General features: G+C 40.9%; 1 protein-coding gene and 1 non-coding gene across 5 annotated transcripts in view; both read left to right on the top strand.

Annotated features, from left to right (window-relative positions):
* LOC108926239 (FH1/FH2 domain-containing protein 1-like) overlaps positions 1–2,789 on the top strand; it is a 44,034-nt gene extending 41,245 nt beyond the window's left edge. For all 4 annotated transcript variants that reach the window (XM_029253592.1, XM_029253591.1, XM_029253590.1 and 1 more), the window contains 3 exons: positions 505–670; positions 1,074–1,241; positions 2,294–2,789. In XM_029253592.1, coding sequence (XP_029109425.1) covers positions 505–670; positions 1,074–1,241; positions 2,294–2,376 — 417 coding nt within the window. In that variant the 3' untranslated portion in view covers positions 2,377–2,789. The remainder of the gene's footprint in view (positions 1–504; positions 671–1,073; positions 1,242–2,293) is intronic.
* Positions 2,790–14,779: 11,990 nt separating this feature from the next.
* trnar-ucu (transfer RNA arginine (anticodon UCU)) lies at positions 14,780–14,852 on the top strand. The gene has a single exon. It is a non-coding gene; the product is annotated as a tRNA-Arg (tRNA).
* The last annotated feature ends 3,052 nt before the right edge of the window (positions 14,853–17,904 follow it).

The raw sequence follows: 17,904 nt of genomic DNA, 5'->3' as shown, positions 1-17,904 counted from the left end.
GTTGTAAGGGTATATGTTTACTCATCACCCATTTAGCGGAGAGTTCCACACCACAATGAACACAACTGTCTGAAATTTTTCCTTAGTGGGACACTTAGGATCTTCAGCATATAAATTCTCAGCCTTGTTTAATTTTCAACCTTTCTTCATATTTTACCAGTTTCATTTCATGATTTTCTTCAAAATAACGATGGCTATTTTCATTCAGAACTTTTACCATCATCGTCATCGTATTATGGTCTGACGTGTCATACGCACCACAGGAATTCCACGATACGCAACACTAAATTCAACTGAAAAAGTGCTGCATGCACCAAAACAATGTACACTCATTCCCCCTTATTTGCTCTTCTGATACCCAGATTTTCATGCGTTCACTCTGAGATCATTAATACCACTTACTGTACGTCTGTCAAGATGCTCATTATCATTAGACACTTCATGATGTCTAAGAACTGGGGGATGAGTGTAATTTACACTTGTTCTCTAACTGCTATGTTTCAGACTGAGAAGTTCTCCAACGCCGTGGCCTCAGAGGCACATGACAGCCTCCAGCCTGCTTCTACAAGCCCGGAACCCAGACTGGCCCAGGAAGAACATGAGAACATGAAGAACATGCTGATTGCCAGTATGAACCCCAGCGCTCCCCGCCACAGTCGTTCCATTCGGAGTAAGAGGCCCTTCTGTTTGTTGCATTCCGCACTTAGCAGAAGTGACCTCTTCCTAACTCATTTATATTTAACCTCTTAAAACTATCTCAAAGTTTAGTTTCACACTTTCGTTTGACCGTTTTTCAGCTCAGGTGTTCCAGCTTCTTGTATTGGGTGAAGACACAATATTTTTTGTTGTGACCCTGCTAGGCTTTGTTGCAAAAACCTCGAGCTGCTTACTGTACGTCTGTCAAGATGTTCATTATCATTAGACACTTCATGATGTCTAAGAACTGGGGGATGGGTGTTCCAGTTTCTTGGTGACCCTGCTAGGCTTTGTAGCAAAAACCTCGAGCTGCTTTTACGTGGACATTTTGAATACACAGCAATCTGAAAGGTAAAGAAAATCTTGTTTTTAAACAGGTCTTGGAAGCACCATGGCATCCAGTATGTCCACATTCAAAGAGGACAGTTCAAGTGATGCCACAGATGAAATCATGGACCTCTTGGTAAAGTCTGTCACTCAGACTCCTGCTGAGAGACCATCAAGCCCAAAAACACGCAAGCGATCACGTGTCAACAGAAAGTCCTGTAAGTATATCGGCCAGTTATATTTATATACCGCATCATTAGCTGTTAAGGACTTGGATTGCGAAGAAGGAAACCTTTTTTTTAAATTGTTTTGCTAAATTGTGTGCTAATTAAGTTATGCGATGATTTGGTAGTTTGGTAGAATTCTTCAGCTGGAATGTCCTGCATACACAGCTCCTGGCCTCCACAACAGAGTAAGATGATGACCTTAATGGTCCATGCTCTGATAAGACAATTTCATATCTGTATCCAAAGCACTTTTTGTCTTTTTTGCATAAATTGCAACAGTTTATGAAAGGTTCCATAGTTTTTTTTTTTTCATAGAATTTATTCCCTGTTGATTTTTGTATCCTTTTCATATAATCAAATGGCACATTTAATCCAAAAGTTTCCCTCTGATTTTTTTTTTCCCCGGTAATGTAAAATGTAGAAGCTCCGGAGAGGTTTCCTTTTTAATATTTATCTCAACGCAGTCTTGCTCTGCTTGAACACAATGCATAAGTATAAAATTGTCACAATAATCTCTCCTTATTGGCCTTAGTGGTACAAGTATTACCTTCCTGCCTTCCTACATACTGCGCTTCCAAACAGCTACCCAGTGCCTTCGTAATAACCAATAATTCCAGTGCCGTGAAAATGTGGCAGAAACTTTTCCCTTGCATTATTTCACTTCAGTATTCAGCAGGACAGAAGAATTATTTTTTCTGCATCTCCGTATACACATAGCAGGTAGCGCAGATACCTCACAGTGCCTGGACTGCGAGATCAAGCATAGGTTTAATCCCAGTTCAGCCTGGTTGGATTTAATATGTTCTTTCTATGTTTGTCTTGGTTTCCTTCCACAGTTTGAAAACATGTTTTGAGTGAATTGGTGATTCTGCATTGTGTGTGGATGAATGCTGTGATGGACTGTTGTCCTGTCCATGGCATACCCTGCTTGACTAGTGCCTTATGCTTCTGAGACTAGCAGTTATCGATAATGATTGAGTGAGTGATACATGTACGAAAGTGTTGAATAACATTTAAGCATAAGTACTTTTGCTTTGTTTCAGTGCGCAGGACGTTGAAGAACGGACTGAGCTCAGAAGAGATGGTTCAGGCCCTGAGTTTCAGCAAACAGAGTGAACAGGTGTAAGCAGCCCCCCAAGACTGAGGCATCTCATATGCAACACATAATAGGGCAATTCATGTCAGTCATGGTCATTGTGGGAGAAACACATATCTGTACATTATTAGCTCACGGAAAGTGAGTGAGAGAGTAACTTATATACTCATTATTATTATTATTATTATTATTTAGCTGATGTCTTTATCCAAGGAGAATTGATACAGTTCATCCTCACCTGACCAGACTTTGGGTCAGTGGATATTGGAATGATGGGATATACTGCATATCATAATATTATGTATGAATGTATTTTGAAAAATTAAAAAAAAAAATATTTTTTCCCCTTCACTAGGGAAAAAAAAAGCGCTTTATTTTAAGATATCAAGTTATTTGGACAGCTGGTACCGTAGTGGCTAGAACAACTGCCTTTAGACCTGAAGGTTGCAGGTTTGTGCCTCACCTCCAGCTGTAGTACCCTTGAGCAAGGTACTTACCCTCAATTGCTCCAGTAAAATTACCCAGCTGTATAAATGGGTAAATAATTGTAACCTTAATGTTGTAAGTCACTTTGGAGAAAAGTGCCAGCTAAATGAATAAATGTAAATTTGCAAGCAAAGCTCATGAAACAAAAACACTTTTTGTAAAAATTTGTTCATTTGTTACAATAAAACAGTTTATTTATCTATAACAAGATTGCTATTATGCTGAAACGATTTTAAAGAAATCGTGTATGTGATACATTGGAAGGACCATGAAATCGCATGACTAAACCCACCTCCCTCCTGTTGGTCTGGTCATGCAAGGATAAACTGTACCTTGCAACTGTGTTATCGGCAAACATTGTGCTCTTCTAACAGCCTGGGCAACTGTATCATAAGCTGGAGTGTTTCTTTACGCTCTCTGTCCGAAGCTCTGTAAGAAGTAAAAGGTAGAGATCAACAAAGCTGTCAGCCGTTTTACAATTTGAAATACAAATCTATCTTTTCAGGGACTTCCAAGCTATGTTATAGGCATTTGGTATGTATTGGATGATATGTTGCCAGGGACAATTATTCTAAGTTTAATAGTTTAAAATCAAGGTGTCTAGGAGCAGGGAGCTATTGGTAAAAAATGGCAAACTGTCATATTTTAATATCTTGTCACGATTCTACGTCTGACTATAACTGATTCCACTTCTGACTTGTAAAGAATTTGCTTGAGCTTTGCATGCATCTTGCTGAAAGGAACTCAGCTGTGGAACTGTCAAAATAATAAATGACTCAACACAGAACCTTAAAGAAGGGATTCTCGATATACTTACTGGTGCCAAATGCACAATGAATTCATTTTAACTGTGTGTGTTATTTTGCCTCTGTTAATTGACACACTCTTCTTAATGCATGTATTTTATTGTCAAAAAAGTACTTGGAGCACAGTCAAAAAGTTTTTCATACCCAGATAAGGGTTTTGCTTTTTTGCGGTAATTTTAGGTGTATTTTTAGTACTTTTTATGCTGTTTTTGAATGTTTATTGTCATTAAATGTTTATTTCAGAAAACAGTTGTGTTTATTTTCAATGCCACATGTTTATCTTATGAATTTCCTGCTGTCTTATAGTAATTACTGCCTCTCAGGCAGAACAACAATCATTAAAGATGCTTTAATTTGAAACATTGTTTCCGTCAAGGCAAAATAGCAAAATGCACCTGGAATTATTTTGTTGCGAAATTTAAAACCCAGCTAACTGGAATAAAGTTCAAACTTATTTGATAACGTGCAGTGATTTGCGGTTGGCACAGTGGCACAGCAAGCAGCACTGTTGTCTCACAGTGACTGTGTGGTGTGAGAGGATGTGGGTTTGATCCCTGCTCAGTCTGTGTGGAGTTTGCATGGATTTCCTCCCACAGTACAAAGACATGTTTTGAGGTGAACTGACAACTCAAACCATGGCCACTGGGTGAGAGATGTGTTTTAAAGAGTCAGTAGTGCATCTAGCAGTGTAAGTCACCTTATGTGAAAAGGATTGGGATATACAGTATATTACTACATAGTATTCTTAAGCAGGGAGAAAAGTGTCTGCTAAATGAACACATGTAAAATATACTAATGAAATATTCTTGGCTTCTAAGTTGTCTAATGCTATTTGGAGAAGAACTGACACAGGTGCCAAAAATCCTTGCATACTGTAAGTGTAACAATTCACTTATAATCTTCTAATTGGTTCTTTACACTTGTGTTCAAGATCATCGATATAACATAGCAGAACATTTGGTATTCTCTTGTAATCCACTTCTGTCACTGAGTTGTGTCTTGCTTTGGAGAAAGTGTCTGCTAAATGAATAAATGAAAATGTAAATATGAAAGAGTGGTTGCTTTGTGTCGTATTTGACTGCACAGCACTGGTCACAACCCATGAAGTCCAGGTTTGCATTGAGAATGAGCCTGTTTGTTAAGATATGACACTGCAGAGTAAATTAATACAACAAAGGCATAGAACGGAATTTCTCGGTGCACTGCTAGCTGAAAGGTGTATTATAGATTGATAGAATAATATAGTGTTATAAAATGATTACTGGAAGTGAGAGGACAATTTTAGGTGTGCAGTTATAGATAGGGGGCAGTGGTGTGGTGGTGTGGTGGTGCAGCAGGTTGGACTGGGCCCTGCTCTCCGGTGGGTCTGGGGTTCAAGTCCCGCTTGGGGTGCCTTGTGATGGACTGGCATCCCGTCCTGGGTGTGTCCCCTCCCCCTCTAGCCCTTTGCCCTGTTTTGCCAGGTTAGGTTCCAGCTCCCTGCAACTTTGTATGGGGCAAGCAGTTTCAGATGATGTGTGTGCGTGTGTGTTATAGATAGAGCAAACAGAAATGAGCTATGAAGTTTTCAAATCATAATTTTACAAAAGAATTGCAGTCAGTCATTCTTAATGCTTTTCTTATGTCTTCCAGTACATTTGGATAAGTGTTAATTTTAATAATTTTCTGGACAAAGATCTGTAAAGAACAGAAGAAGCACCACGCACCCAGGGGCACTCAGAAACATTCATACTCACGACAAGAGATTCTTATGTCTTGGGACAATCATGAGGTCTCATACTGAGGGACAACCTATATTTTAATGTGGGGCAGTCTTTTCCTGAGGAATAGAGTGAGTTGTGTGACGTAAGACACCACCACATACTTTGTGCTATCTTCGGAAATTAAAATGATTTATAATGATTTTATTTTTTCATTTTTCATTCTTTTTAAATGTGTTAATATTTTATTGTCAACATGGAATAGCCTGTTGGGTTAGTGTACTGCGTATGACATCTGCAGTAGTTATGTTCAGACTGTTCAGCACTATCCCGAGCTGAAAGCACTCCCTTGCAGTGTGTGCGTATTTGTTTTTGTTTTCTTTGTTAAAAAATCCCCCTAACCCAGTACAAAATACAAGTGCGCATAGCCCAGTTTTAGGGACACTGATGCTTACCACCACGTATAGAATAATTTTGATTATCAAAATACAGAAGTAAAACTTTTTTGTCACAAACTTTCCTATTACAGATTTTGCTTTGTTTTAATTGTACTTTCTTCACTTGTCTGTTTCCCAAAATTTTTGAGGAGCTCGCTTTTTCTGTCTAGTCGTTAGTTTGCTCTCAAACACCCCAAAACAGAATAGGAGTATTGAACTGGACTTACTCAACTCCTTACTGCAATGTTTTAAATAATTTTTATTTATAATTTAGCCAAAAGTTAAAAATGCTAAAAGAAACATCTAACATATTTTTATTATAGCTATATCCAAGACTTTTTACAAAAACAGGAAATAAAGGTATGTCTATTTTAACACTTATTGCTTGTAATAGGGGGGATGCAGTGGCGCAGTGGTGCAGTGGGTTGGACCACAGTCCTGCTTTCCGGTGGGTCTGGGGTTCGAGTCCCGCTTGGGTTGCCTTGTGACGGACTGGTGTCCCGTCCTGGGTGTGTCCCCTCCCCCTCTGGCCTTACGCCCTGTGTTACCGGGTAGGCTCCGGTTCCCCGTGACCCCGTATGGGACAAGCGGATCTGAAAATGTGTGTGTGGATCGTCACTGCCGTTGCCGTGTTGCGCATTTGCTACGGTGAACTGTGTATTTCCAGTACTGCTGATGTCATAAGTAACAGCGTGTTGTCTGACGTTTATGGAAACACGCGGCACGACATCATTTGTGTGCGAACGTGAGTGACAGGTCGCCTCGACATATACAATTTATGATGTTCCATCATTTTTCACAGCTTGTGAGGCCTGTCTGTAGGAGAACTAATCTGCTTTGCCGGAGTGATGGTTGCAGCATCTGGTGCCTATTATTTATACCAGAGACAGAGAACAAAAGGTTCAGAAGAAGGTGGTAATTCACCATTATTCACAGTGACTGAAATAGCCCAGTGCGTGAGACCTATTGGCTTTTGTTCTGGTCGCTCTGTCTTTCTCTCAGTCTTCTGGGGAAGAGCGACTAATTTATTACCACCCTGGTACCTTGTTGATCGGACCCTTTGGATATCTATCCCTAACCATCTGACGTGGCAGATAAAAGTTAATATATCTTGTGAACAACTGTGTATGTAGGAAATTAAATTCTTTATTTCACAAGTTTGGGCTTTTTTTTTTTTTTGCTCATTTTTTACTGTGGTGGATACACTTTAAAGTACAGTAATAAAATGGGAATGTTTTCTCTCAGTTCATCTCTTTTTCCTTTTGCACAGTTTTCATCACCAGCCTTTTCTTTTACGTTCCCTCCAGCGCTCGCTTTTCCCTCCAAAACGCTCCCCCGTTTGTCGTCCACTGAGAAGACAGAATGGACGTGTGTGGCGTTTGTTTCTCGTCCTTTCTTCGTTTCCCCGTGGATTTTGGATGTTCTTGTACGAACAGGCAGGGACCGCCCCTTGTGAAATACATCCCTGTGGCTGTTTTTGAAAGAAGAGACACTGTAAGCTGCAGTTTAATCATACCTTTCATGTTACTGTTATTTTCTTCTCAACAACTGTTATAGCTAGGGGCTGCATATTCATGTTGCGTTTAAAATAAGTGGTTGAGCATATCACTTTGTTGCTGAGATTTTTGGCTGTTAAAATGAATTTTGTTGCTTTGCCCCCTATTTTTTCCGCTGATGCCAAGAAGATTCCCGTCCCTCACCACAGCACAGGTTCTGGGTTACGTAAAAGTCTTAAATGTGTGCTTTTAACTCACCTATTGTAGGTATTAAGCCTGTTTATTGGGTTTCCTCCTGTGTAAACAGGCCTATTCCCCCACTATAGTACACACACACACACACACACACACACACACTGTGCCACCACACCCTCGTGATTCCCTGCAGTTTTTCTCAATTTCTTCAGTGCAGTTTCTGAGACAAAGTACTTCATGTTAGGAACATTCGACTTAAATTTGAGGAATTTTCGAAAATTTTCCCGTTTCCGAGTTTATTTCTTTTTAAAAGAATTTCGTTGTTTGTTTTCTAACGTTGCTAAGTTACGGAGCAAAAATGACCTGCAGTTTCGTTTTCGACCACGAGAGGGCAGCAAAAGGCGCTCAAAGGCAATATAAACTCCAACGGCCGGGAGAGGGATGGAGAGCGAGGAACGTGCAGTTTGTCTGACAAAATTACCAGTTTGTCCGCGTTTCCTACCCTCCCTTAAAAAAGAAGACACCAAAAAGAAAACAAAAACCCGAAAGGACACATACATAACTTTTGACACATGGTCTATAATTTTAAATCAACATAATATTTTAAAGAAAGTCTACAATGTTGTGTAGATGTACCAAAATGTATTCATTAACTTACCTTCCACACATGAAAGTGGTACCTGTTGAACACATTTACATTTATTTAGCAGACACTTTTCTCTGAAGTGGGGTGGGGTGGGTCCTGCTCTCTGGGGGGTCTGGGGTTCAAGTCTTGCTTGGGGTGCCTTGTGGCAAACTGGCATCCTCCTGTTCTGGGTGCATCCCCTCCTCCTCCAGCCTTGTGTCCAGTGTTGCCGGGTTAGGCTCCGGCTTGCAGCAACCCTGCTTGGGACAAGTGGCTTCAGGCAGTGAGTGCTTTCTTCAAAGCGACTTCCAATGAACTCTATGTAGTGTTACCAGCCCACACACCTTATCCACCAAGGTGACTTACACTGCTAGATACACTACTTACACTGGGTCACTCAACCATACATCAGTGGAACACACTCCCTCTGTCACTCACACACTATGGGGAACCTGAAGAGCATGTCTTTGGGCTGTGGGAGGAAACCAGAGCACACAGACATGGGGAGAACATGCAAACTCCACACAGACTGAGCAGTAACCAAACCCACATCCTCTTGCAGCACTACTCACTGTGCCACCATGTCACCTCAACAGAAAACACTGGAAAAAGTGATATAGATGTCTGCTGCAGTGTCTGGGCTGTTTGTGAGCAGTTTTCATACCTGAAGGCTTGACTATGACTTTACAAAACCTTAGGCTTGTTGCTGAACTGATTGTCCAGAGATGCAGGCAGCACAGTGAGTTAAGGGGTTTAAAATTTAAAGGTTAAAAACAGAAGGCCAAGAAAAGGCAAAGTTTCTAAACAAGATTCCACAAACACTGGGGGTAGATCTCCTTCTTTTAATGGGGTTTTTAATGAGGTGCAGGTGTGTTGCATGTATCTGGGATTAGCTATGATGTCCTCCCCCATGGTCCTCTGGGGTATTTTCCACAGAGCTTGTGACAGAGAAATGCTAATTCTTTCTCATAGGTTGAAGAAGGCCAAGATGTTTTAACTTTCTACATACACACACACATCATCTGAAACTACTTGTCCCATACAGGGTCATGGGGAGCCAGAGCCAAACCTGGCAAGACAGGAGGGGACACACCCAGAACAGGACACCCGTCCATCACAAGGCACCCCAAGAGGGAATCAAACTCCAGACCCACCAGAGAGCAGGACCCGGTCCAACCCACTGCCTCACTGCCCCACTGCACCACCATACCACCACATCCCCCCTTTTAACTTTTTCCATATGAGGAAATTACTATGAGTTATGATAATAATGAGTTATTACTTTGCCTTCAAATAATAAGTGAAAAAATTATTAACGGGGGTGTGGAGGGGCAGGATTTGGGCTGGTGGCAGCTGCGTGGTGGTTTCAGGGACCAAGCCCTGCTTGGGGTGCCCTTGCGGCGGACTGGCGTCCTGTCCTGGATGACAAAAATTAGAGAATAAAATAAAATAAATCAAGAGAGAAATAATTTTAATGGTGTTAAAATAAATAAATGTCACCTCTTTATTTTACAGAATTTAATGTTTTTTCCTCATTAATTTGTAGTTAAAATTATTTAGGAATTTTATTTGAAAAACCCTTAATTCATACTCCGTCAACGAGACTGGACTTTTGCAATTTCTTTCCTGTCTTGTAGTCGCCACCAAGCCTCTCCCGTTGATCCAGAATGCCTCGCTTAGGACAAGTTGTGTTTGGCTTTCTTGACATATCCATGACTACAACGTATCTTCTCATCATGGGAAAATCCACTTATCTTCAACTACCTGCTCATCTTTCTTCATTGGATTCCTGTAGCTACCCTAAACCTTCATGCAACTGCACCTGTAATGTAACGTAAATGTATATGTATGTAGATATATATTTTATTAACTAGGAAGGAATCGTCAAAATTCGGATAAAGCTTCATGCAGCTATTTGTGTGGTGTAAATTAATTCATATAGTGGAAAGAAACTATAATTAAGAATCATGCATCTGCATCTAAGTCTCTACTAATGTCATGCACTCAGTGTCTTTTCAATGAGATGTACGTCACTTTGGAGAAAACCGTCTCCTAATTGAATAAATGTAAATGCAATAATCTTTGTATTTCTTTCGTGAATTAATTCAATAGGCAGCTACTCGTTCAACATGCGCTTGACAAAAATCTTTTTCTTATTTTTATGTAGCCAGAAATTACTGTCAGTAAAAATGTATCCAGAACCGAAGTTTTGCTCTGTAGAACTTCTCACATTAACTGCAACGATACAGACTTAAAGCAGGTTTTGTATGTTAAGCTATTTACAGTTGTTTAGCCATTTACATAGCGAGGAATTCAGAATAAGTACCTTGGTCAAGGGAACTGCAGTGGGAGGTGGATTCAAACTGAGGATGGAATTGTGACTCATCAGCACTAACCATTGCATCTACTGCTACCATATTGATGAGATGGCTTTTTGAGCTCATTAGCAACAGAGTATTGTTGTTATGGGTTGTTGTAAACAAAATATTACAATTCAGCTTTATGATGTCATTATCAGTGGTGGGTTGCATAGTTGCAGTTGTAAACAAAATATTCTGCCTAGTAGTTATGGTCAACACAGTGCAAGATAATATCTCATTTTGGACATCGAAGAGGACAGACACTTTTCAGCAGCTCAGTCATTTGCGTTGCTGGATTGCACCTGATACCTTTTACATTGTGTTACAAAAGAGAAGTGAGACTCAGATGAAGGTCACTAACAGCAATGGCATTAAATTCAGTATTATAATTAATAGGAAATTGAATGCCTTCTAACTAATATGTAATATTTAAACATAAAAAATGACCATTAATTAACTGTTATTGAACAGCAGTAGACAGTCTTTTTAGCACGGGATTCTTTTCTTCCTACTGTAACACATAAAACCCCAGTGGCAGAAGCTGACTGTAATGACCATACTCAAATGTTCGTACAAGTGTAAGGAACAGCAAATCCAAGAAATTATACTGAGTTTTTATTGTTTTTTGTAGCTTTGAAGACTTTCAGCGCAAGGATGGGGCAGATTCCACACAAAAAGTTCAGCTCTCTATATGCTTTAACTGACACTGGCCACTTTTCCGGCTACAGGCCTGTCCCTGCTGGTTCTTCTGAAGATCTTGCTGCAGCTATTGGATATAATGCACTTCCTGACATCATTCTTGAGTCCGACTCTGATTCAGATTCTTATATCTTTGACTTTGACTTTGACCCACAAGATATAAACCCCAAGTTCTTTCTTTTGTGTTTGCTTTTCTATTTTTTTGGTGCTTTTTTAATTTACTTTTTGTTTTAACTTTGCTATAGTTTTTTGACCCTTGTACAGCTCTGGATGACATCCATCCATCCATCCAATTTCAATAACAGCATGTCCTAAGCAGGGCTGTGGTAAACCAGAGCCTGTCCTGGAAGTACTGGATAGAAGGCTTAGGATAGGTACACCCTGGACAGGACACCAGTCCATGGCAGGGTAACCACACACGCACACTCTCAATCACTCATTGACACATGTATACTATAATCATAGGTATCAGCTGTGGGAAATGCAAATAATGTTCAAATACATATATAATAAAAAGTACACATTGGTTCCTCGCAACTTGGACGAGATGCCTGCAACAAAAAGAATTTGTAAATCTACAGTCACTATTACCACTTAGTCACAATCAGTACAGTCATACAAACGTAGTTCAGTTTAATTACAGGTTTGATTCTGTAAGAGTCTCAGATACAGCTACTTTACAGGGGAAGTCTTGAAGCATTGTGAATGATCCACAGCTGCTGTTTCTCTGTTTTGATGGTATTTAACCGCCGTATCTCCCATAATCCCCTTTTACTTTTTATTTAATGCTTTTTTGCTTTTTTATTTTGATCGTTGCTGTGTTACTTGTAAGTACCTGTCTACCACAGGTTTGCGGTGGTCCTGAGCCTACCCTGTAAGCATAGGGAAGGAGGCAGGGTAAACCCTGGAGAGAACATCTGCATTACAGCATAACATATGTACTGTTATATAATTATTTTATTTTTTCTGAAAATAAAAAAAAAAGCTGTCTCCACATTGCCTATTCAATCTTGATTGTTTTTCTAAGCTCAATTTGCAGTCTTTTTCAGATTGTGACCATTTCCAACTTTCAGTATTATGTACATTTTCAATAAAAGCTCAATTAGATGTCCCTTCATTTATGTAATATTGGATATAGCTATAATAAAATTATCCATAAGACATTTCATTGTAACTGTCATGCCCTTGGAGAACGTGACCTGAAAGATCCACCCACCACAGCTGGATACAACCAAGAAAGGTGGATAAAAGAGGCTAAGCAACTCCAGGATGATTGTGGAATTGCTTTCAGAACTCACACTTCCCTTTGCGCTTCCCCTCGCCTTTGACTCCTGGTTTAATCATATACTCAAACTTTGCTTGGATCCTTGACTCTGATCTCGATCGCATCATACACTTGGGATCCTGCTCTTCTCCTGGCCACGATCCTGACCCTCCCCTTCCACCTTGACCACAGTTCCACCACATCCTCATCCAAGCTCCCAACCTCAACTCAGTTTGTGACCACGAAACTCACTCCAACTTACGTCCTGCACCGATGCTCAGTCTCTATCCCAAACACCCGTCATGCATTGTTCTCTAGCTCATAACACTGAACCCTGCATTGGTTCCTGGGTTTTTCCATTCAATAACATTTGTTCTTGGTTCCACCCCCATCTCCTTTTGGTATAATTCATGACCACAACATAATTAACTTTGAGCTACATTAAAGCTACATTAAAAATAAAAGTAAAATGACAAAATAAAAATACCCTGCCTCCACACACTCTTATTCAATACCACCTCATTCAGTATATGTGCGACGGTCTTTATTTTGTTATTGATCACCAACACTTAAGAATACCGGACACAACTTTAACACTCGAAGAAATGTGAATTAGTCTCTCAGTCTTGTTCTATTGGAGTGTGTTTTACTGCCAACTCCGCAGCAAACAAATTTTTAGAAAGCAGAAATGCAATCAAAAACAAAAACCAACAGGAATAAAGAAAAATAAAAAAATAAATAAATAAGTAGGATCCACCTGGTCAAGGAGGACAGGAAACAATAACTCCCAAACTACAAAGAAGAGGGATAGAAAAAAACCTCTTTTGGTCCAAGTACCAGTGGCTGTCCACCCCTCCCTGGCATTCTACTGTGGTGAGAGAGGACTGTGCGGATATGCTTAAAATCTAAAAGTCTAATACTACTGTCAGAACTAAGCCATTCGCTATGGAGCCTGAACATATGAAATTATTTTTCATAGTTATAAATTGTGAAGAAAGAATGGTCCTTATGAAATGGGCATTTCTTCTACTCATTATTTCAAGGCAAAATCACTGTCAGCCATCAGCATTAGGTGACCAGTGAAAGCAGTAAATGAGCCTGCAATGGCTTCTGCAAGAATTACTGTTGGTGAGATGCTATTTATCCATCCAGATGCTATTTTAGTGCTGTAACTGCTATTTAATTGAACTTCTAACTCAGAGTGATGTACAAAATTTTTCTTTACAATATCCTTTATTTGACATTTCTTTACAATATATTCGTAAAGACTTGGGATTTGATTATAATCAGCTCAGAAGTGGATATGCTGCCATATTTGTATGTTGGATGGTTAAAGCCTCGTGAAAGGGCTTGACTGCAGTTTACTCTGGATTAGTTAGTGCTCGCTCAGGTGGCAAGCTCTTCCCATCACCACAGTCAGGATACTCTGTGGTGTGGAAAAACTGCTCACATTCCTGTCCTATGATTCCATTTGTCACAGCTCAGCTCATCAGAGAGAAGCCCATGTCTGGTAATTTTCCACGTGACTGATGTGTGAGGTGGCTAGTGAACCCGCCCACAGAGCATCAAGGTTTGCATGTTAATATGAATGAAAAACACTGATTTGGTGTACTTAAAACTCTGCTGGCTTTGTTGCCCTTCACTGTTATTCTGCCCTCTTCTCTTGTCGTGTGTAAAGCAAAATGTGGTTCTTGAGAAACCAAATGTGACTCAATGTCAATATTGTTAAAGCCCTTGGGGCATGTTGACCTGTAATTTCTTCTAACTGTCATCTTGATCTTCATCTTGGAGGGGATACTTTTTACCTGTTAGAGCATGCTGAAATATTTTCATATTGCACAATATTTCAAACAAGACAGCTGAGAGAGTGGAGACTGGGGAGTACAAGGCGTCAAAGGAATAAGAATCACTGCATCTCTTCCATTCTGGTGAATTCGAGAAGTCTGGTCCAAGTCAAGTGTAACTGGCCTGTTGACCAAGAACCCTCAAGAGCTCCATCAGTCACCTCAGTACAGCTGAAGAGGGTTTCTTATGAACATATCTCACTAAGGTAAAATGCACAGTTTCCTCCCAACAGATGGTTTAGATAATAACTGTTTCCTATTTAGAAAACAAAAACAGCTGAAAATGGTTCAAGCCAGGCAATGATGAGCTCTCCACAGACATCTTATGCTATGATTTTTTTAAAGTGGCACTGCACTGTTTTTAGTTTGTAAACCCTGCCCTGGCTTAATTGGTTTCTTTAGAATTGTTTGGACAAGTTCCACAAACAGACTTGTAATTACTATCGAACTAAGAGTTTTTCTCTGAAACAGGAGGGACAGAAATTGTTTCCAGTCTTTAAATGTGTTTCCTGAAGCGTACTGCCTCAGTGGCCTAATGGACAAGGCGCTGGCCTTCTAAGCCAGAGATTGTGGGTTCAAATCCCATCTGGGGTGTATGTAATGTGTTAATATCTCTATGGTGTGTGGCAGTCTGGCCAGTATTATGGCCTCCTGATGTTTTGGGGGTATGAAGGAATATGGGCTTCATCCCTCCCTTGCTATGTGTGGAGTTTGCATGCTTCATGTGCGCATTTGTGTTGTGTCTGTGTGGTTTTCCTCCCAAAGCCAAGCCGTTGAGGTGAATTGGTGACTCTAAGTCTCCTGCAGTGTGTGAGTGATAAAGAGTGTATTTCACTGGTGTACAGATGAGTGACATTGCAAATGGTGTATCTAGCAGTGTAAAGTCATCTTGGGTGAATAAGGTGTGTGATGATAACACTACATAGTGTAAATGTGCCTCTTTGGAGAAGACTCTCTGCTAAAAGACAAAAGATGTCTTTTACCTGATGTCAGTCAAGGTTGTTCAGTTACTGACATAGAAACACAACTGAATGAAAAAAGCAGCTTTGGGGTGCTGTGAGCAGAGTGATTGACAGCTTGTTGAGGGTGCTCTGCTACCTTCCCCAAAGCAGTTTTCAAAAAAAGCCCTGCTTGTAAATCATTTGAACATGTAAAATTGAGAGTGTTCTGCCCATGGGTGTATATAAAGCTCTGTGACGTTCACTGCTCCATGATGAAGGTAGCTTTGGACAGAATGCTAATTTTATTCACAACACACACACATTTTCAGAACCGTTTGTCCCATACGGGGTCACGGGGAACCGGAGCCTACCCGGCAACTCAGGGCGTAAGGCTGGAGAGGGAGGGGACACACCCAGGACGGGACGCCAGTCCGTCGCAAGGCACCCCAAGCGGGACTTGAACCCCAGACCCACCGGAGAGCAGGACTGTGGTCCAACCCACTGCGCCACCGCACCTCCCCTTTATTCACAACATTAAGGCTGAAACAATACATTTCAGTCTCTCTTGTGTTATTTAGCGATTCTTATGGGTATTCTAGGGGGTGCGGTGGCGCAGTGGGTTGGACCACAGTCCTGCTCTCCAGTAGGTCTGGGGTTCAAATCCCGCTTGGGGTGCCTTGTGGCGGACTGGCGTCCCGTCCTGGGTGTGTCCCCTTACGCCCTGTGTTACTGGGTAGGCTCCAGTTCCCCGTGACCCCCTCTGGGACAAGCGGTTCTGAAAATGTGTGTGTGTGTGTGTGTGTGTGTGTGTGTGGGTATTCTGGTGAAGAAGTTCTTGATATTCATGGATTTTTATGAACCCAATTATCCATTTCTTACTAAGATTAAACGAACTTCTGTTTTTTGAGCCACAATGATAAAAATTTGTTCATGCTCGCTCGTACGTACAAGACGCTAAAAAATTATTGTAATTTCCAATGATTCATTTGGTTTTAATTGTATTTTAGGAGGGTTTTGCTCTTAAAAAACTTGCTTTGCGTGCTGAGAGCATTTTAAGCATCATTATAATTGTCCCAAAAGTGGCGCTGAAAGACAACAGACATATTGAGGCATATTTCTTAAAAAAATAGGTGATTAGTAGCATTTCCTGGTAGTGTAAGGGTTAATGCATAGTGGTTAAACTTGCTGCCTTTGGCCCCAATGGTCACAGGTTCAAATCACACCTCTCCCTACAGTAGCCTTGAGCAATGTACTTACCTAAAAATTACTTTGGTAGAATTACTCAGCTGGGTAAACAAATTACCATAACAAGTTCCTTTGGAAAAAAGTGTCAGCTGAATGAAAAATTCCTTGTATTTGTTGAGTGACGTCCATGAAATGATTTACATTTATTTCCAGAGAAAAAATCTGGTAGCTGTAAGGTTGGATACTTCTAACACTGCATAAATTTGTCTTCCCCTCGACATAGCACTGGACCTGGTGATTTTATTAATTACGTAAGTAATAACATATAACAAGCCCATGGTTCCACCTGCAGGGATCTGAGATCAGGTTCCAACAGAAACAGCTATAGTTTATGATGTTAGCGCTATGCGTGATGAGGATCCGGGAGTGCGGACCGTGGGGTGTACATTCATGGCGCTGGGTTTGGAAAACAATGCCATCACGTTCGTGAACAGTGGAACACTGGAACTTTGTACTGGAGTGCAGACTCTGGATGTGCTTCTTGACCATTCTGCCATGCTGGGGAGAGAGTGTGAGAGTACTTATATGAAGTGTTGGGTGCAGGTATCCTTTGGGTGCCTGTTCCCTCTCCCTCTCACGCTCCAATAGCCACATTTGCCACATTACACTTCAGCACCAAAGTAAAACAGCAGTTTGTGTATGTATGCATGCATGCAGACATATTCACCTGGGGCACTGGATGAACAAAAAGCCTTTTAGAAGCTGGGTCAACCTGTTCCGAGTTCAACTTTCAAGTTCCTGTCTGACTTCATTTCATTGTGAGAAAGTTATTGGCTTGCACGGTCTACAGCAGAATACTCTGCTTGTATTGTATTTGAAGTCCCTCATGAACATTTCACTTGGGAGAAAATAAGACTAATAAGGTAAAAACACACCAGGACCTCGTGGTAATGTTATGAGCATAAGGGAGCACCGTTGTGATGGATAACATGGAGACAATTTATAACAGTGACATACTATGTCTTCCAGAGCCCGTGTAAATGTGAATAAGAAGGACAGGGCAAATTCTGTACTTCCCTCTTCTTGCAAAACTTGACGTTATGTCGGCTGAAGTGTGAGCCACCCTTGCTGCTAAAGGCTGTTTGAAGCTCTTATGCATAAAAGCTGTAGGTTCTTACTGCTCTGTCCCTCTAGCACTTCTGCCAGTGGTCTCTCTAAGTGTATCCAGAGACCGTTGAGACACGGGCGATGAAAAATGTTGCTGAATGAGGGTGGGAGGGGTCGGCCTTCTCTGCCCAGCTGTCTCCTACATTCACTGACGATGAGATAGGGCAGCTCACATGCTAGAACAAGTAAATGATAAGGGGAGGGAGCGAGGAAAGGGGATTGGGAGTGAATGTGCCTGTGTGTGTGTGTGTGTGTGTGTGTGTGTGTGTGTGTGTGTGTGATGGGATTGGAGGTTCAGTATTCCACAGAGACTGGGGGAGGGCTGAGCAGAGGAGGAGGAGCACTGAGTGCGA

The sequence above is a fragment of the Scleropages formosus genome, chromosome 7, assembly GCF_900964775.1.
Source record: "Scleropages formosus chromosome 7, fSclFor1.1, whole genome shotgun sequence".
Classification (NCBI taxonomy): Eukaryota; Metazoa; Chordata; class Actinopteri; order Osteoglossiformes; family Osteoglossidae; genus Scleropages; species Scleropages formosus.
The sequence above is the reverse complement of the archived record's forward strand: the minus strand, read 5'-3'. Positions and strand labels throughout refer to the sequence as shown.